This window comes from Cyphomyrmex costatus, unplaced genomic scaffold (genome assembly GCF_001594065.2).
Source record: "Cyphomyrmex costatus isolate MS0001 unplaced genomic scaffold, Ccosl1.0 scaffold23, whole genome shotgun sequence".
Lineage (NCBI taxonomy): Eukaryota > Metazoa > Arthropoda > Insecta > Hymenoptera > Formicidae > Cyphomyrmex > Cyphomyrmex costatus.
This window is the reverse complement of record NW_017276368.1, coordinates 71,161-93,452: the sequence shown is the minus strand read 5'-3', so window position 1 is coordinate 93,452 and position 22,292 is coordinate 71,161. Positions and strand designations below refer to the sequence as shown.

The following is a 22,292-nucleotide window of genomic DNA, read 5'->3' as shown; positions in this document are numbered from 1 at the left end:
GAGCACCTGATACATGCGCATTTACAAGGTGCATACCGTGCGTACACATACATTCACACGCGGGTTAATAGAACAAGAGGAACTGGTCTGTTTATAACAATACCGCCAACGAGGCCGCGGTCGAATAGCGCGACGTGAACGAAAAACCCTTTCTCTCTCGGGTGAAGCCATCCTCTCGTCATATAGCTCCGCGAGTCCGGCGGAGCGTTTCGCTCGCAAAATGAACGACAGGGAATCTCGTGTCATACATACGCAAACGTATACATACTCACATCTTAAAACACGGCCGTGGACCGCATTCGTGGGCAGGAGGACGTTCCGTGGTTGAATGTAGTATAGACGTCACACGACCGTGGTCGCGCGGCCGCCGCTCCCGGCCGCTATTCCGCGCGTATTATGCGCGAGAAGGTACGTCACTGACGCTGCGATTCGCTTGTCCCCCCGTCGGCGGTGAATATCGTCACTCGGTATACGGGCGCACACAGGTATCAGCCGTTACTACTACAACCACGCACTCCCGAACTCGTTCGCTCGGCCAGGTTCGCGCGACGCGACGCGACGCGATGCAGCACGACGGACGCGCGACGGCGGGTGTTCCGACGGCCACACGTTTTGTAATGCCTCCGTACAACGCTGAGGAAGAGAAGGTCTGTTTTCGTTCGAAGGGAGGACACTCGACAATACGCGGAACCTCGGGGAGAACACACTGTCGTGGGCCCCTCTCTTGTACGCGTAGCGTGCGGATATGCGGTACACGCGCGCTCTCGCCACGCAGAACGCCGAAAATCCCGGAGCAGATATTGACAAATACCCGGACTTGGCGTCGCGCGACACCGTCGGCTAACGGTCTCGCTTGTCACGGCATGCCCAGCGCCATCATGCGGCCACTCCCGCAACTAGCAGTGCCTGGTATCCGCTAATGATAAAATATCACTCTATCGGGTTTCTTTCGACACAGTCTCGACACCGTGATTTTATCGACAATTCGTAGCTATGTAGTTCTGAAATCGAAAACAAACGTACCAGCGCTAGTGTGCTGTGTTAACTAAAACTGGAGCGGCTCTTGTCAAATGTCAAGTTGCTCTCTGACCGTACTTTACTAACCTGTAATCTGAATTTCGCGTCGTGTGCCACTGTGATATTGTGACTGTATGTAATTTTTACTTCTACTCCAATTTATTCCACTGAGACTATATTCTTCCAAATTTTCTATCAATTCTGTTTTTGAGTATAACATCTACCATTTCGATCAACATATTTCTTCGTTAAGAAATATTGTTTTTTAGTTAATTTTAATGATGAATTATTCGAATAATATAAATTAACGTTTTGCAATAAAATATTTGCTTTATAATTTATAAAACATTTAAACAAATTAACAAACAATTTTTATGCTTATTATGGCATAGTGTCTGTATAATTAAATATTATGAAAAGAATAATCAGATTGTAATGTTTTTATTTTATGGTATTTAGTTTATTAGAATTGCAGAAATAAATCTGGCATTATCGTCGTTAATTAGCAAAATATTGTTTATTAATTGTATATATATATATATATATATATGTGTATATAATATTTAAATATATAATATACATATTCCTTATTTTAAAAATAACACAACTCACAAACATGATGTTTTACTGTTAAGAATTAGGTAAACATTACTTTATCTCTATCAGTTATCAAAAGTAAATTAACTTAATAAAAAATTCAAAACATTGGAAAAATAATTAAAAAATTTAAAGAGAACGATTTTTTGAAGGTTGTGAAAATAATAAAAATAACATTATGTTAAGAATATTTTTTGCCGATATTATTTGATTAGTCAATAATTTTTTATCAAATTAAAAAATAATTTTTTCCTTTTCTGAAAAATTTAACTTTTTTAATTGTGTCACTTTTGAAGTAAGAGAAATATATGTTTACATATTATACATAACATATGTATATCAATAAACAATATTTTGATAATTAATAATATATATATATATATATATATACTACACAAGATTTTATTATTTTAATTCTTTAAAATCCTGTATAACCTTATCATGTGAGACACTATAAAATAAGGCATTACAATCTTGTACAATCTTTTTATTAATATTACACGACATTTGTACATATATAAATTAATAACAATAGTACATAATATTCCTGTTATATTTATACACTTTATACATATTTTATACATATTTTTTTTGGAAAGATGGATAATATTTTTGGGAAGGAAGATTCTGGAGATGAAAAAGAGAACGAGCATAAAAATGTTGAAGACCATGGAGATAACAAAACTACTCTTTCACCAAATTTAGAATCCAAGGATATTGAAGCTATGGAGACTGATAAAGTTAAGGTATAAATACCGAAAAATTAACTTGTTTTTTGAATAAATTAATTGTATTATCTGTATTATATAGGCAGAATCGGATACAATAAATTTGCAATTGCAATCAGATACTGAGGAGACTGAAAACACAGAATCTAATTCTACCTGCCCAGTTGTAGACGATCAAATACAGATTGTGAAGCATGAATTTAATATGAAAGTAGAAGAACAAACTGCTGAAGATATATTTAGTAATGACATTATGATACCTCGTGCCAATCTAATCAGTATAAAAGAAAGACGGGAGAGTAAGGAGAAGAGCAAAAAGGAGATAGAAGAAGAGGAGAGAGAGAAGATGCAGTATGTATCTGAATGATTTAATGATTTTAACACAAAAAGAATGATTTGAAAATAATTTTATAAGTCAAAAAGGATAATTCTTTAAAAATTGTGAAACAAAAATAATAAAAAATGTTACTTGATCAAGTTAAGAATATATTTTCTTTGTTGAAAAACTTAACTTTGTGTGTAAATTATGTCATGTTTGAAGTAAAAAGGGACAATATATTATTATTGGGTATTTAAAATATTTTTATGTATTTATATTTAACTTTTCTATGTATAGCAGCTTTTATTATGCACTGTTCTCGTGTAATGCAAGTAATTGAATTTGCTATAATTTATAAGTTTAAATAGACATTATCTTGCGAATATATTTGAAAATATTTTTAGAGTGCTAGTATCTAATTTCACTGAAGATCAACTGGATAGATATGAAATGTACAGACGATCCGCATTTCCAAAAGCAGCTATAAAGCGGGTACTGTATTTTAGTTTTAGTCGTTACATGCAGAAATGAAATTTTATTTTATATAAAAGTACTTTATTAAATGTTTCAGATCATGCAAACCATAACAGGTTGTTCAGTATCTCAAAATGTTGTTATAGCTATGTCGGGAATCGCTAAAGTATTTGTTGGCGAAATTGTTGAAGAAGGTAGGAGTTATTTTTTTGTAAATACTAGAATAGAGAATATTTGAATTTTACTCTTGATTATTACGTTTGTTGTGTAGCTTTAGATGTTATGGAGGAGCAAAATGAAACTGGCCCATTACAACCAAAGCACTTGAGAGAAGCTGTCCGGAGATTGAGGTTACAGGGTCAAGTATCGAATGGTCGAGCACATAAATCTTTCTTTAGATTATAATTAGTCCCACATTTGCAATATATTATAATGTTTCTCTTACTGCAGGATCCTACTGTACTGTTTAGATTAGCGTAACCTAAATAATATAATTCACCTAGAGATTAAGTCGAGCTTTTTAAGTTATTCTAACTACCTTTATAATCCAAAGTATTATCCATCTCAGTTAAAATTAGTTAAAATTTGTTAATACGCGATAAATATACATATTACTAATATTTTATATTTTTCATCTTCAAGTAGATTAAACTTAAACTAGGTATACATCTATATTTTTATATCGTAAGAAAGAATGATTTCAAAAATATATTTTAACATATGTATTTTGTGGCTCTCAAATTTCGAATCAGATTATTTTCTAAAATATATTTAGGATAAAAGTTGTTTGTCTTAAAATTCTGGGCTAAAAAGATCTATAATCATTTTTTTCTGCATTTTTTTTTTCAAGAAATGTAGCAAAAACTTTTTTGAATTTAATTTTACTTTAAATAATTAAGCAACAGGGACGAAAAAGTCAGAAAATCATTCTGATTGATTCTAATCAAAACTATACTATTATCAAGGACTTATTAACTTCCTTTTTATGTCTACAGTGCTTGAATAATATTGGAAAAATTAGAAATTTGACCATTTTGACTCTCTCTCTGTAAAATTACCCCTATGCTCAATTTAATTTTTTTCTGAGAATGATATCCTATTCCAGATAGCTAAGTAAAGTCTGTAAAGATAGATTTTAAAGAGAGTATGTTATTAATTTTGAATGGCCGAAAAATGACAAATTTCACACAAAGTCTGTAATATCTGATAATATATGTGTGTATGTCAGCAAACTACCAGAAATATGCTGACATGCTGACTGGCAAATTATAGTGGCACAGACCGAGCAGGATTTGCAGTTTTGATCTGCTAGGTTTTTGTCCCCAACTTGCTGTCTGATTATGTGAACAGACTTCTATCAACTGCGTATAGAATGCATCTATAATTGATGTCAGTCTGTTGATATTTTTAATCGAATTTGCTACTAGTCTGCCGACATTTTACTTACTAGGATCATATAACATTGTTTAGCATACAGTTTAATTCGAAAGTCGAGAGTCACAAAATGAACTAAATGGAAATATTTTTTTATTGTATATTTATTATAAATTTTAAAAATGTATTGTGAATTATCATTAGCACATAGAGTAGACTAATAGCAACATTTTTTATTACTGAGTGTACACGTATACATTCATTTGTAACATACTATACATAGATTCATATTTTGGAAGTTTCATGAAACATACAATAGTATACATCTTATGCGATAAAAAAGTTTGCTGATAATATTTAGTGTTATATTTTTATACACAATTAAGATAGTTATAAATAATTATGTATAATTTTTTATGGCGCATTATTTTTAAATAGAAGTTAATATAATGTTTTACACTAATTGCTGACATTGAACTTTATTGCCTAATTATTAATATATAGTTTTACGCAAATCTTAATAAAATATAATTATCAAATCTCTAACTATAAATGAATTGTAGGAATATATAATTTTATATATAAAAATATGAATATATTGTTTTTTTTAAATAACGACAAATTTTATATAATTACGAAACATTTGCAATTAAGAGATATTGTAAAATAAAAAGAAAAGAAAAAGAAAATATACAGTATACTATATATATAATAGCAAACTATATCGGAATAAACATAACAAATATTTTATAATACTTGTAATATATGTTATAATCTATATTTTTCTTGTTTTTATTTCATTTCTCACTGGGTATATATATAGCGTTTTCTACTGGAAAAACATCGCCACACCGTACTGGTATATTGACTTACATATTTTCAGTGTTAATAATAAATAATGTAATCCTTTTCAAGTTATAAGGTTATCGCGACAACAAAGAATATGTAATTAAAAAAGTTAAATTATTTATTAACACTGAAAATATGTAAGTCGATTTATCCTGAATTGTACCGGTGCGGTGTGGCAATGCGTTTTTCCAGTGGAAAACGCTATTAGACTACACTTGAACGCTTTCATAGTGCATCAAAAGGAGCATCTTGTGACGATTTCATCATTTCATATTGTGAATTTAGATACAGTTTTTTATCGATATTTATTCATGTTCATAACCGCGCAATGAGAATCGAAAATATGATATGCAAGTATTACTTAAACTAATTTTGACGTACAATATTTACTTCGGATGTGTGATTTACGAAGCATTAAATTTTCCGAAATCTTGCACTGTCAGAGCATTTACTATTGATGTATCGAATTATGAATATAATATTGGCTCGATTACAGTTTCGAATGATAAAATCAAAAGGTACAGTAATTGCCATGCTATTCATAGAACATTTATATTATTATTTGTACATGTACAAATTTGTTACAAAACATTCATTCTAATACACAAATCTGTTGATCTCTTTATTTCTTTATGAATAATTGCGAAGCTGCCAACAACATCATTACATTCCGCGGCAAGAAATACATGCATTCTTTTCATCGTTCTTATAATAAACGTTAAGAAAGATAAACGTTCTAATTTCTATATATGCATACTCGTTTATTTAATAGTTCGACGTATTTCAGCAATGAAAGACGCTATTATTCAGACATTTATTCGCAATTGTGTAACCGTTCCATTCTGCGATTCACAATGGATAAATCCAAGGTTCGCAAAATAAGAAGTAAAAACCTATGCACGTGTTTCAACTTTGAGAATTCTGTATCGTGTTGTTAAATAAATATTTTATATTTATTACATGTATTACATAGCATTGATAGATAAAACAAGACACTGACCTCATTATTGCAGCGTTATTGGAAAAATACAAAGAGAAATTTCTGTCTATACTTTCAAACGAGCGCTGATATAATCTATCGGCGAAAGTTGCTTGGTTACGAGCGAGAATTTTTCGGAATTCACCCTGTGAGATACAGCAGGTCTAACAGGATATTTCACGAAGTTACCCAAACGAGGACGTCCAATTTAACGAAGAAGAAGCGTGATGTCATTGCAAAAGATACCTATTCGAACGATGAACATATAGGTGATAAGATAACGAGGAAAATAATCCTTTATAAAAATTGTTGAACAAAGAAATTTATCTCTATAAAAATTGGACAATCTTCTAAATTAAGAAGATTTTTTTAATATTCGTGTGTATATATATATAATATACAGTAATGTAATGGTTGGACTAGAAATATAATTTATCATACTTAATTTGTTATTGATATTTCTTACTTATTGATTACTTATTGATATTAATATTCTTTCTGATAATAAAATAACAAGAAATATATTGTAAGATATCAACAAAAGTTAAGTACGTGCTATGTCAAACTATATTTCTATTTTAATCAATATATATTACTATGTGTATACGTGAATATTTTAAAATCAATTCTTTGAATTAACTGTTCAATTTTAGAGAGACAATTTTTTCCTGTTTAACATTTTTTTCATTTTCTTTCATTTTTTAAATTTATAATCATCAGAATTTTCCCACTATAAAAGGTAGTTAACAAATTAATTAAATAGTTGTTTATTTTCACATAGCATTTTATTTTCCATTTGTTTCTATTAATATATATTATTCTGAACATGATTTATTAAATAGTACAAATGTTAAAATAATGCGTTTTATAAATATATAAAGTAATGAGGAAGAACTAGATGTCAATTATGTAATAGCGAAATATACGAAGAAATAGAAAGTGTTGTATGTAAGTACAAAATAAATTCTCGGTTTCGTAAGTTTGCACATTTCATAATTTTATAAAATTCGCATAATTGTAACAAATTTTCCTTAGCTATATTGTTTTACGCAGCGTTTAAATAAAATTGAACGTGAAGCGTTGAAGGTATGAAATTCTGTTTTTTCTTTGCCTCTCACTGCAGATTGGACGGCCTGGGATAATTGGAGTATCTGGAGTGCGTGCAGTGTATCTTGCGGGCAAGGACGACAGGTTCGTTGGCGTCATTGTTTGTCCACAGACTGCACTGAAGGTCTCAAGAAGGCGCAGTTGAAAAGCTGCCATCTGAAGGATTGCGGTACCAAAGGCTTCCTCGGTTGGCTCGGGATAAAATCGTAATCTGTTTGCGACTTGCGAAAGCAATTGACCAAGTCTTCTTGACATTATTATGTGGAAAGTACTAAACGGTCTTGAGAACGCACAAATAAAAAAGTCCTTACTTTGTAAACTATTACGGAGAGAGTTTATTACCGGATATTACTCTTTTCCGGAATAAAATTAGCTGGATCTAACAACAAGAAGGATATAAGAATGCAAACGCAATTAAAACGTGGATTATTTTCTTTAATAATATTTTTATATTACACTGTGACGGCAAAAATATGAATTTGGAAAATGGATTTAAAGATTAAATATGTATATTAGTACAATATATTTATGCAATATATATGCACTACGTTTCAAAAATGTATACAATACAATTTGGATAATATTAAATTGTTTTAAAATATCGACTCATACAGAAATGTTTCTTTTTATGGATATTTTATAATAACAGTATATATATATATATATATAATATTGATTGTTATTTGTTCAAAACTTTATATTCAATGCGAATTTATTAGTTAATATAAGTTTCAATCAGCGATGTTTTAACTACGAGAATTATCAAAACGGCTGAATAAAATTTTTCTATAGATTTGCACATAATAGCGATAGGATACTGGAACAGCTAATTAAATTTAAGTCCTTTACTCTGTTACTGCGCATTCAGTAAAAATGCTACATCTGTCTTTATATTACATCATGGTTTTAATGATACAGAACAAACTTCATTGCGACAATTCTGTATGCCATATCTTCACCAACGAAGCAGACAAGGCTGAGTAAGAGAAGAAGAAAATAATTCCGTTTACATTAACGTTACATTCTGTATACATAAATCAATGCGTATAATATGGATAGAAATAGATTGATCTTTGGTTATTTTGCCATATTCTTGCTTTTTATGGGTAAATATGCTGCTGAAGGATTTATATTCTAATACAGTATATCACTCCTCTATGTGAAATAATTTTTCAATTTTAGCCTTCAAAAAAGCCACTTCGGAAATTAACAAAACGTTAAATATTGCACCTAATATCGTTGAAAATGATATTGACACATCAAAAATAAAATCAGACAATAGACTCCAACGTAAAATTTATAATATATTTCGCGATATCGATGATGATCGTGAAGAGGATGATATCCGACCACTGACAAAACGAGGTAAACGCGATTGTATGTAAAATCAATTATTTATTATTAAAAGATATGAATAAAATATTTGTTTAATATAATTTAGAATTATAGGAATTTCAATAAAAAGAACGTGTACGTTGCTAGAGCAATATAGTATATACTATTATTTGTACTCGATATTATTAGAATTTGTTTACTACGAAAAGAAAAAAGTATTACAAAAAAGTTTATTAATTGATATTACTTTTTTATAATTTTCAAGACGAAGAATCTGATAGTGTTAATTAAAATTACATTACATTACAATACGAGACACATAAAAAATTGAATTCATTTGGAGAAACGCTTAACGTCTCATAATTACTCATGAGACAAAACGTCTTGTTTCAATATTAAAAATACAGGACAGTTTAAAATGATTTATAATAATGAAAATATTAGACGCAACGAGTTTTCAAGCACTTGCACGAACATGTTTAAATTGACTTCCCCCATTAGACACGGACAGTAAAAACAGGTCTTTTCTTAACATCTTTCTTTAGATAATCCATAGAATTTTTAGCAAAAAGTTTATTGCAACATCAATATAATTCATTCGATCGACATTTTATCTCAGAATTATATCAATTAGCGCACTTGTGAATATTGCACAACCTATGAAATTATGTAACTCCATTTTATTTTTTGGTATGATTACAGAGTAAGTATATATATATATATATGCACACGTAAACTTTTATTTAAATAAAGCATGAGGTTCAATAAGTAAAAAAAAAGGGTAGGTGCGAATCGTGTGCAATCGCAGGTCGTGCAGACTGGTCGGTGATTGTGGCTTTCTCCGAGACCGGTTCAAGATTTACCTTCCCGCAATACCGATCATTGAAACATACATGAACAACATTTGGGCAGTGCGTGGATGGAAATTTCCACGAGTTGCATGGCTGGAATATCTTTTCTTTCTTGCAACATTCACCACAGTTTGAAATTCTTGCGATATATATGAACAACAAGATTGCAATATTGCGTAACATATATATCATACTGTTTAATTTATTTGTAAAAATTTATGTTGCATTAACTAACTTGATTTTTACTCTTAATCACTCAATTCGATCAAACTGAAGAACAACTAAAACTTATAGTAATAACATAAAATTTAGGTAACGGATAGAAATTTCCATTTACTGTTCTGCTGTTTTCTTTTAATTAACACAATTACATTCAAAATCTAATAAATATTAGAAATTATAGAATATATGTGAATATATAAAAAGTAAACATTATTTAAAATTTGATACGTTTTTAAAACTGTTTAATAAATGTATGCATCTACTATATATTAAACTTTTATTTACTATAGTTTAAAATACTTTTTATATAAAACATTTCGACGATTAACGTTTTTATACTGCATAAAGAGCATTTTAGATAATGCTTTTTAAACGTAAATTGTTTGTTAAGGTCAGGGAATGCTCGCATTACCTAAGCATTCTGCGAAATATCAAGAATTTTTTAGTAATTTTATGTAATTTGTCTCTTTTACTGACTTAATAATTATAACTTGTATTAAAGGATATAGATAATTAATCTTAATTTATAATTTTTTGTTAGAGTCTGACTTAATCTAAGTCATGTATATGTGCGTGTAAAGTATAAATAAAAACTAATACAAGTGAAATGTATATAAGTAACAAAGTTTAAGCAATGGATGGAAATTTCCACAGAATCGTTTACTTGAAATGCTTTTTAATTTTTAACGCGTTCCCTTTTTCTTTCAAAAGGAACCAATATGGGTGAAAGTTATTCAAATATATTCGAGCTATGATTGAAATGTTTTCTTTTTTAATATATTTTTATGGACTGTAAACTTCTACAGTTAACTTATACTTTTTAATTGTATTTCGTAGAATATGATTTGCCTTTATAATTATATCTTATGTAACTATACCGCTATACTCAAAGACTATAGTATTTTGTTATTCTTGATTTTGATTTTCTACCATACATTAATTACAATTTAATTTTTATACAAGTGGCATAACTAGTGCGATATTATTTCAGAAAAAAACAACAGAGAACCAAAAATATGGGACCAATGGGGTAATTGGTCAACATGCAGTGTCACTTGTGGAATAGGAAAGATCATGAGATGGAGACATTGTATAGGCGGACGTTGTTCCTTGGGGGAGAAGAAAGCTCAACTGAAAACTTGCACTTCCGCAGCATGTTAGAATATTTTTCATGCCTAATGTAATTTTAAAAAATTTACATTGCTTCATTAATGATAATTGTTTAATAATTAATACTTAATGAAAGAAATGTGAAGTTAAAAATTAAAAAACGTTCTGAGTAAAAAAAAATGGTTCTATGGAAACTTCTGTCCATTATTCGGACTTCGTCATTTATATATCTTACATGTTTATATTTTATTTTTCATACAATTCGTTTTTATTTCAGAAAATTAGATATAAACATTTTTTGCTTTATTTTTGTATAAGATATAATAAAAATTTTAAACTCAAAATTTTAGGAGATCTACAAGTGAGATAACTGATGTTCTTTATGGTATATTTACATATTAGAAATATCTACAATTAATCATTGTCACATGTGATTGTGTTTCTAATGAAAAATATCTAATAAAATCATACTATCAAACAGCTGCTGATCGGTGTGATAAATGGCAAGAATATAATACATGAAATAAAAATCAATTATAAATTTATTTAATGTCCACATAATAAACTTTACTTTTTTTATATATATATAGATATTAATTACTGATCTACATAAATTTATAAATACTTTACTTAATCTGATAACAGATTTTTTACATACTTAATCTAATAACAGTTTTTTATATACATATTTTTTATTCTCTTTGAAAATAGTCATCAGATTTATAAATTATAGGCGATTTATATACTGACATTGTACTTGACGCAACTGGTTCTTGAGTTTTCTTCTAAAAAATTCAATTCAAATAGTTTAAGAGATTATTATGTACATGATAATCATATACATAATCATACTTACAAAAAATGATAAAGGATTTAATATCCCGAATAATCTATCTGATACACCTAGATCAGTCTCTGCTTTGTCAACAGCAGCTTCCAATGTACTTAAATTCATGTTTGCCATTGCGACAACATGCTCCAGTGCATCTATCCTATTGCGAAGAGTTGCCATACCATCCTTCATTTGCTGTAACTTTGGAAGATGTTGCTGCATGCATTCAGCACTGCTATTCTCCACCTTGTGAAACAGAAATGTTTAATGTTTCAGTATCGATACCAAATCATTTGTATTTTATTTAGATATCTAACCATTGCAACAATCGATTGGAATTCCTCTAGTCGTATCAATGTATCCTCTATGACATCGTGAACGTTTTTCATCTAAAATAAGAACATATTATACTATAATTTCTTAAATAGCAACAAATCAATAATAGATAGGATTCATACAGCATACTCGCCTGATTACTCCAATCTACTTTTGCGTAATTCGCATAGTCTTTAACTAATTCCTCTGCTAACTCCGTCGTTTGGGAAGATGACATCTTTTTCTAATACTATGTAATTAAACAAATAGATACATATGTCTACTATTATAGGTTAGAAAATAAAGTATACGTGTGAAATGTCTTATTGGCACGTTGAAAAATGATTAATGTAGTTCGATCACTTTCACGTATCACTTCAGATGAATAAAACATTCGAATTGATCAAGAATTATAATTTATAAACTCATATTTTCTTCTTGTCGAAACTCGGAGATACAGGTATCAAGTGCCAACGATATTACGCGCTGTGAAGACGCTGAAGACTTGTCAGCTTTATCGCGTGCCGCGACATCTTCAACTTCTTTTATATTTGCGATAAATGTTTTAAAACAATAAATATTATTTTACAGATTATTCTTTAATTAGCCAAAATTTGAGATTTTTGTTAAAATGCAATTAAATTTAATTAAGTCAGAAAACCATGCATAAGTATAGCAAAATTGTTACAAACAATTATATTACAATTACTATTTAATTAACAGAGATAGAAAAAATTTGTTTTCTAAATTTTTAGCGTAATCTAATTTAATATACCTTAAGGTTATAATTATTTTATAAGGATTGTTTTTCTTTTGTAATGCAATCTATATTTCATATTAGGTAATATAATTATATTACCTAATATGAAATAAATTAATTCTTTTCTTTTATTTTTTATTTTGTACTCCATATTACGATTTCAATTTTTATTTATGTACAGATGAGCAAGTGCAGTGTCTTGATAACATCAATCATGATGTAATAAGTACATCGGTCGAAAAAGTAAATGTTAAAGCAAACAAGTACAACACAGTCCAAATTAATGAGATTTATTAATGAGATTTATTGTTTAAGAAATAAGAAACTATTCAAAAGTAATTAAGTAATTCAATTACAATTAAGTACTATCTTTTAAATATCTATATTAACCAATTATAATGTATATCTCCATTAATTATATATAAATTTACTTGTTAAGTTAAATATTGCTTATTGTCACTTTAATTTGCGATATTACGTACTTATACTCCCAGCTTTAAGATTATGTTTCACGACTGACAAATAATCAGCACACAGTAGACTTATATAGCTAGAAATTATATAAAAATTCACAAATGTGGCACAAAGAACGGTCTTGACCGAATATACCATTTATTAAACAAAATGGTGTCAAGGGCGATTAAAGAGTCAAGAATTTTCGTTAAACAATAAAATATATAATTAGTCATTTTCAATCAAATTAAAACATTACTTAATAAATCGCCTACAAACATATATATTTAACTATATATAATAAAATTAAAATAAAAATAAGTATTAAAATATAAAAATATAAAAAACGTTACAGTTTCGGCTCTCGGATTGAGCCCTCTTCAGGCATTAAAATTCGGCGGACAAAATTTATCGTTAAAAAATCGTGCATTTCCATAATGATCTTGTGAGTCTTCATCGAAAAAAACGGACATTAAAGTTACACACGATTGAAAATACCATTTATTACTCACGTGTGTTTAATATTCACGGTCAGTATTAATCATCACAAAGATATCGGTTCCTATACAATTATCACATAAATCAAGCAATACTAGATACGAATTTATTATAACTTAGATACCGGTTTGATTAATTTGATCATGAATTTTTTTGCGAGTATTCTTTTAGTCATAGGTAGTTATGTCGTGTGTTATGTATGTTCGATATGAAATGTGATGCAGATTAATAAAATTTATTCTAACAATAAGACTGGATTAATTATAGTTTTCAGTTTTAACATGTTACCGCAAATGCCGACCATGTATGTAATTTTATATTCCCTCGTTATTACCAGTAGAACTAGTAATCATGACATAAATAGTGTATTAAGGACAGGGAGATGAAAATCTAGATAAATCTTATGACGTATTTATAGTACATATGTACGTAACAAAAAAACATAATATTTTTTTAATCATGTCTTCGTATTAAAATTGATGTAAGCAAGAATAATACTTTCTTTTTTTTTTTTACTAATAAGTAAATTTTTTATCATAATCTTTCCATGTCTTCCATCTATGCATAAATACTAATGTAACGCACAGTCGAATAATTATTGCGTCTAATACTTATGTATACTTTTTTCATATGTTTTGTATGCGTTATAAACCGATATAAACGATGTTGATGATTCAAATTATAAGTACGTAATACAATTTCATTACGTACTCATTGTTTAAATCATTAACATCGTTTATAATATAATTTTCTTCTAACGAATTATTATATCGGACAATTTAATAATTTATTGGTGCTTGTTGTTGTCTCTTGACACATTATTTCTTTGCATCAAAACGGACATTTTAATGTACATGCTGATAATGAATGGACGGTTGTAATGCATTGACCATACTCTTAATTTTAATCATTGTATTTATTTTTAAAATTAATTATTATATTTTAAGAAAATGTGTGATATTGTACTGAAGAGGAGCCAAATCATGGGGGCGAAACGTCTATTATGTGTATGTACTTTTTGAGAAAAATTAGATATTCACATGAAAACAACCTGTGTTGGCTCGTATTAGCATTTTTTTATACATTGTACTTGGATTTATTCTTTTCGAGCCTATTTTTCGTTAATTCTATGATATAAAATAATATAGTATATTATTTACTTTATAATTCAAAAATTAAATAAGTAATATAGTTTTAAAATTAAACGACGTAGCGCGTATGAACAATAAACAATTTTATTTTACAATTATATAATTTATAATCTACTTTGTGTTCTCAAAAAATAAATTAGATTCAGAATAATGTAGAAAATTATCTTTTGACTAGAATAGCATTAAGGATCAAGAGTTAATCTTCTTCTTTACTTCTTCAGCAATGTTTTATAACATTTGATATGCGCAGAAATAATATTCCGCCTACAATTAAGTCTGTTTTATTCATTGTAATTACACTACTTTGTAATAAATTCTTTGACATTAACTTTTTCTATTAATAACTTGGTTATATTTAACTTAATAAATTTTTCAGTAGATGTAATAAATTGAAAATATCAAATAAGAATTAAATATAGTAGATAGACCATGGCATGGACTTTGACAATGTATATTTAAATTTCAATCAATTACATATTTAAAGGAATCTTACATAAATAATATATTAGTATCTTCCGACTTTTTCGTATATATCTCAATCTATGAATTTTTTTGTATCTTTTTCGCTAAAATTTTTCTGCTAGGACAGATAATACTTTATTAGTATAATATTGTTCTGTTATATATATATATATGTATACCATTTGTATGTATTATAAATTTTAATTATTGAGGTAACGTCCCAATATAATATTGATTCAAAGATAGTAATTCAAGAATAATTAAATGTACATATCATCTGATAAAAAAAATGTTGTTTCATTAATTTATATTTTAGAATATGTATGTATAATTACAACAAAAGCATAGAAGTATAATGTCAATTATTCTAATAAAATATTATTTATGTTAACAATAGTATACGCTTACTCAACTTTTAAAATATAGTATGAAATCTCGTTTGAATAATTATAAATGGTAATGTATCTACACTTTGAAAATGTCAGTGTGGATTTAACAACCATGTGCGGTGTCTACATAATTCTCATTATGTTGATGTTAAATTAACATCAGCATGGTGTGTGGACCTATGTTAATTTAACACCAACACAGTGAAAATTATATAGACATAGCATGGTGTTAAATTTACACCGCTATTTCTTAACCATTTTCATTGTCACTTAGTTATTACCTATATTGTATTATTTTGATCTTTATATCTACCTCCCTTTTTATAAAAATTTATTAGATAGATGCAAAAACTAAATTCTAGAATAAGATAGTTATACAGCGTTACAATCGCCAAATGTTAAAAAAAATATGTCCAAGTATATAAAAAAAATTTCCAGGAAAAAATTACTTTGTATCAAATGTTTTATTCAAACGTTTTAATTTTCTCAATCATTTTCTCTTATCTATAATCGAAAAAAAAATGTATTGAGCTAAAAATCCTTTGGTATTTCTCCTTACAATTAGTAAGTATTCTTCATCAGTTCTGATATGTAAATCAATGTTACTTTGCATGTATAATCTATAATAGCTTTTTTTATTCATCATAATTACAAAATTTAGGATATATTAGAAGAGAGAGAGAGAGCCAGTGTGTGTTCATAGTTTAACTGATACTGATTTCGATAAAAAAAGATTAATTTCTTAAAATTGTAAGAAATAGTGTTATAAGAATATAGTCTAACCAATAATTAAGTTATTAATATTAAAAAAATTTTGCATGATTGATTGCTAAAAGCAAGCATTGATTGCTAAAAGAAATAAATGAGTTATACTTAAAAAACTATATTTAGTTTGTTTAGAAGTATGCATTTGATACGCATTGAATAAAGTTTCGCCTTATTTCAACATTTAAAGACTATCTGAAAGAAAATATTTCTACTACGAAATAAGTTATTTATAGAAAAAAATATTATTTATTACATTTAAAATAAGTTGTTAAAATATTAATATTTAACAAAATATCGGTTTGAATTTATTACCATGCGCTGTTTGTATAATTTTCACTGATTGATGTTAATATTGTATTATACATATATGTATTTAAGTCCACCACGATGTGAATTTAAAATCCATCATTGATTTCAAACCCACATCATGATGGTGTTCTGATATAAGATACCAGAGGTGTTGATATTAACATCAACATGGTGAGAATTATATAGACATCGCAGGATGTCCTACAGATATTTTTTAAAGTGAAGAAGTAACACGAATAAAGAGAATGTCTCGACGTCAATCTCGGCACTAGTATGTGCACAACGAGATCAAACTGTGTATTTTTACTCGAACTGGCTATTATTTAACTATGTAACTATGATTATTGATCACGTAATCTATTTACTCAATGGAGACATGGATGTGCACTGACCAAACAGAACATGTATTTACGCAATGGAAATCTGTGAGAATACACATTAACCAAATACTGAGATAGGTATTATGTATTCATTGGTAAAAAAAGACATGTATTTTTAGTCAGAAAATGATATGAAAAAGCTGTTTAATTCTTAATAGAAGTTTTTTTATTATTATATATATATAATTGGCCTTCATTATAATACATTATTATTATATTTTATACGTTAATGTATTGTATTATAAATTAGTCCTAATCTTTCTCTCTCTCTCTTCTCTCTTTCTTTTCCTCTTCTTTACTTTTACATTTTTCTTTAATTTTTATTATATTAAACAGTTGCGTGAGCACAAATTCAATATATAAATTTTCATATTTAATGCGCTTTCACTGTACGTTGAACCAATAAAACTGCGCTTTACTATAAACTGGTTTCAAGTATCAAGTTTTTGGTTCATTAACGAATGTAAATCTTTTTTTTACTTAAATCATATCCTACCGACAGTGAAAATGTGTAACAGTATTTTATCAAGATTCAACAACATATGATGCAACCGATATAGATTTCTGATTATGTGTTACACGAAGCTGCTCAGGTCGAGACCAGTTTCATTTACGATAGGAGTACAAATATTATGGTTTAATCAAGGCCATGGTGAAGAATGTCGTAATAATCTAAGAGTAATATAAATATGTTATTTTAAAACATTTCTTGTTTCAATATGATATAGTCTGACGCGAATGAAATAGTATACACGTATTACATATTAAAAGAATGAAGTTTTGACATAAATGTATCACGCATATCAATGTATGGCATAAATATGTGTGACATAATAACGTGTGGCATAATAGTTAATATTTCATTCAACTGTTATTTAGTTTAACTGAGGTAAATAAAAGGTTAATAATTAAAAAAATTTTTTTTAAATATATTAACATCTATAATATAATTTACTCACATGTTTTTGGAACTCCATACATTTTGCAATCAGTGGCATATATTGTACGGTGAGAGTTATTTAAAAGAAATTGATTTGTGCGCATGTGTATAAATATATATACTTCTAATATATATTAATACTCTCTCTTTCTCTCTCTCTCTTAATAAACTTTTTATTATAAGAGAGAGAGAGAGAGAGAGAGAGAGAGAGAGAGAGAGAGAGAGAGAGAAGAGCTATTTTATTATAACATTTATTTTATTTTTTAAATATATTCCTTAAACAAAAAAGCTAAGACTAAAACTTTAGAAATATGAGATTTGTTTTTTGTTACTGCACAATTAACTACACTAGCACTATTTTTTCATTTATTTCGCTAAATATCAAATATGCACTTACATATATCACTTTAAGTTTCAAAAGTGTATACTGGTTCAACCATAAAAAAACCTATAAATATGAACTGGAATGTAAACAGTAGTATTATCATAATAAGCAGCTCAATATTCCTACTTTTTCTTTTGTAGGAATCATCTGTACAAAAAATATCTACACATATATATATATATATATATATAAACAAGTAAATGAATGTAACACTTTTTAAAATCCTTTCACTTCGATATATAAAACGTTTTTTTATTCATTTATATCCATACTTTATGCTGTCGCAAGATGCGAATATACGCGTGATAGTTTTTTTTTTTAGAGAATTCCCCGTATAAATACAAAATTATTGTTACAATAGCTATTTAACACAATAATGCAATACTATATATAAAGATTATTACATCAATACTTATGATTGTCTTACAGATAGGTGTGTGGATTTATGTTGCACTTCGATTTTATACTTAAAACCATACTGTAAAAAAAATATGAATAAAACAGATCCAGGAAACTATAAATATATTATTAATAACTTACTATTATTTAAGCTACGCAGTTTGCAAAAAAAAATTAAAATGAGATAAATTATAATAAAATATTTTACAAATGTCATAATTTACAAAAATATAAAAATGCGTGTCAAATATCTGTAAATGTACAATTGACAAAAACTTTAAAATTTTACGAAATTGCATTTAAATCAATAATTCATAAGATTTTACAATACTTTTTAAATGTCATTACTATGTAAATTATATTATCTTGTTTCCTTCGTCTCATTGTCTTATTTTGCTAAATAACTTCTCGCAGAAAGTTGAAACTTATAAAGGTTTGGTTTCATCGTCTTGTAAACCTTGACCATTTTATAAATTTCCATGCATTAATTATTTATAAAATGCTAGAAATACAACGAATTATGCCAGCCTTGCAATTTTGACATTTTGTGATGCACACAAAAAACGAATGAAAAATAGACTACATATAGATAAACGAAATTTTTTCAATCCACTACATTCTTTATTCGCACTCACGCGAAATTAAAATTGTGTTTTTTAACTATGACATATAGGAACCGGCGATACGGATTCCCGACTAGACAACGAACGGTGACTGTAATGCGAATGTCCATTTTTAGAATTTCATATATGGTACGTGATGCAATTTGAAATCATAATTAAATCGGAGTTTCAGATCTAATGCGCACTTTTTATAGGTTCAACGTACGTCATAGAATCTTCTTTTGCGTAACGCTATCACTACAAACTTGGAAACCCGATGTCGCTAGTATGGCTAAACGATAAATATTGTGAAAGGTATCTAGACGATGATAGCTCGCATGGATCAATAGATCGGTCTTCATACATTTTCTAATGCAAAATTCTAAAATAATACTATCGTTTTAGTAATATATCGTTTTAGAAGATCTATGCTTATTAATTCTTTTAGTAATCTTTATCTCATCGATTCTCTCTATTAATTTTTTTATATGTAACAGAATTTTTATCTCAAAAATGTACCTTTAAAAGTCGCTTAAGTTATATGTACAAGAAAAAATTATAATAATCACGTACGATTAAAGAAAAAATTTTGATGATCGATATATTTATAAATACTTTAGGAAAACTTTTTATAAATTTTTTAATAGACTAATTTTAATCTATCTGGATTAAATAGAATAAAGAGGAAGAGAAAGAGAGAGAGATAAAAAGTTGAAATAAATTTATAAGAATCTGTTATTTCTAATTTTAAAAAAACCTTAATATAGTCATTTATATATAATTATAATTTATATATAATATTTAAATGCACATAAGAGAAAACATTAATATAGAAAAGAAGTAACTCATTATTTGTAATAAATTAAAGTACCGAGTCGATGAGTTATAACTAATGAGTTACTTTTTTCAACAAATAATACGTAATAAAGACAAATTAATTTTTAAAAGTGACTTTCCTAATCTTAGCTTTTAGTTAATTATGATTACCATTATAAAGATTGTAACGTTATTACCAAATCGTTAATAAAATGTAACGATAAATGTAACGATTCCTATCCCTATGTAAAACCTATAAATTGTTATATATATATATATATATATAAAACAATTTATAGGTTAAAAATATATGCGTGTATTAAGATTCTATTGATTTTCTTTCTATTTTAATGTTTTCTATTTTTACGAGATTAAATGAATTATGAAAGAGAATGATCAAAATTGGCGCTTCTTGAATTTTATAGGTGGTAACAAATTTTATTATATATAATATTCTGCAGCTGTTGTAATTGGAATTTCTTGCATCTGTTTCTGCAAAAAAATTAATAATGCTAAATAATAGAAATTACAAATAATTGCCAGTTATTTTGTTTTATTTTTCTCGCTATAATTATTTTAATTATCTTCAAACAAAAATAAACGGTTCTTCGATTTTCTGTAATAGTATCGAATAATTTGACAAAAATTAGATCAAGAGAATATTTCATTAAATTAGAAGGTAAATTTTAGAGTGACTTCCAGTTTTCGCAAAGTTATAACTTCGTATTGCATTGCAAGCATTGTCAGGTCATTGACCTAAAGTAGGTGGCTTTCACATTCACCTAATATAATCTCGTGATCCGCCTCATCACTCTTATGCATCTTATTCAATAATATGTTTTATATATACTTAATCGGATAGCTCTTGGGCATGAGACTAGTCTGACATCTGTAAGTAGCGATTATAGTAAATATGATGTGCAGCATAATAAACTTTGTCAGTAAAATAATTTACGTACCCTTGTCTATCAAGTGTTTTATAGACTGTTTGTGCTAACAGCTTCTACAGTAATAGCTCTTAACGACAAAATTTAAAAGATAAATACAAAACTTTACAAAAGATATAATAATTAATAATTATATTAATAAAAGAAATTTTTCTTGATTTATTTCTCGAATTAATTACATGCAAATTTTATGTATATAAATACATATATATATTTATTTGTGTAGATATATATATAATTATCATATTATTGTCTGCTTAAAGAGTATATTTTTCCAATCATGTTTTATTTTTAATAAAGGAATAATTATATTAGATACAGATAAAAAAAGATCATAAAGGTTAAGGAGAAGAGAAAAATAATACAAATATAAACATGCGCAAAATCATTTTCTTCTATAATATTTATATATTCCTTATAAATGATAAACTATATTTCATAATTTATGTAATTATTTTTGCACACAGCTTCTGAATTTCATCTCTAATTGTAACTACAATTACAAATACAAATATTTTATATATAAATAAATGCTCTCTCCAAATTCTTCATTTTCTCTTTTATTATTTTAAATAATGTTTTTTTTAATGCATATACACATTTTGATATATTTGTATAAAAAATATCTTTTTTTAATAAAATACTAAAATGCGCGTTTTACTTTTTTCTGTTAAAAATCAAATAATATATAATATATATGTATATATAAAATTAAGTTAAGATTATTTTCTAGAAATTTAAAACGTTTAATATTATTATATTTCTTTAGCTCTTTTGTTATTTGCTTAAGATGTTAAGCAATTTCCTTAAACATTGTATTGAGTTTAATAAAATTCTTTACGCAAGTAAAGTTAGATAATTTTGTCTCTTTATTATTAAAATTGTATACTCCATTTCATCAAGCTATAATTACTTGCTGCGCTC

The 22,292-nt window shown here is 27.6% G+C and overlaps 3 protein-coding genes across 5 annotated transcripts; 2 read left to right on the top strand and 1 right to left on the bottom strand.

Annotated features, from left to right (window-relative positions):
- Nucleotides 1-1,101: 1,101 nt before the first annotated feature.
- Nucleotides 1,102-3,643, top strand: Taf11 (TATA-box binding protein associated factor 11). Its single transcript, XM_018540044.1, has 6 exons — nt 1,102-1,149; nt 2,214-2,360; nt 2,425-2,693; nt 3,066-3,153; nt 3,233-3,329; nt 3,407-3,643. The coding sequence occupies exons 2-6, from the start codon at nt 2,214-2,216 to the stop codon at nt 3,538-3,540; spliced, it is 735 nt and encodes a 244-aa protein (XP_018395546.1). The 5' UTR covers nt 1,102-1,149; the 3' UTR covers nt 3,541-3,643.
- A 4,852-nt stretch (nt 3,644-8,495) lies between these two features.
- On the top strand, nt 8,496-11,013 carry LOC108773961 (uncharacterized). The gene is made up of 3 exons (XM_018539953.1): nt 8,496-8,550; nt 8,627-8,809; nt 10,844-11,013. The coding sequence occupies exons 1-3, from the start codon at nt 8,496-8,498 to the stop codon at nt 11,011-11,013; spliced, it is 408 nt and encodes a 135-aa protein (XP_018395455.1).
- A 641-nt stretch (nt 11,014-11,654) lies between these two features.
- On the bottom strand, nt 11,655-13,381 carry Blos4 (biogenesis of lysosome-related organelles complex 1 subunit 4). Of its 3 annotated transcripts, XM_018540074.1 has the most exons (5): nt 13,352-13,381; nt 12,264-12,359; nt 12,112-12,183; nt 11,819-12,040; nt 11,655-11,747 (listed from the first exon to the last, which is right to left on the bottom strand). In XM_018540074.1, exons 2-5 carry the CDS (start codon nt 12,345-12,347, stop codon nt 11,655-11,657), a joined length of 471 nt encoding a protein of 156 aa, XP_018395576.1. In that variant the 5' UTR covers nt 12,348-12,359; nt 13,352-13,381. The 3 variants fall into 3 exon arrangements, with proteins under 3 accessions (XP_018395576.1, XP_018395575.1, XP_018395577.1); XM_018540073.1 differs by lacking the exon at nt 13,352-13,381 and having other exon boundaries at nt 12,264-12,597; XM_018540075.1 differs by lacking the exon at nt 13,352-13,381 and having other exon boundaries at nt 12,253-12,297.
- Between the last annotated feature and the right edge of the window lie 8,911 nt (nt 13,382-22,292).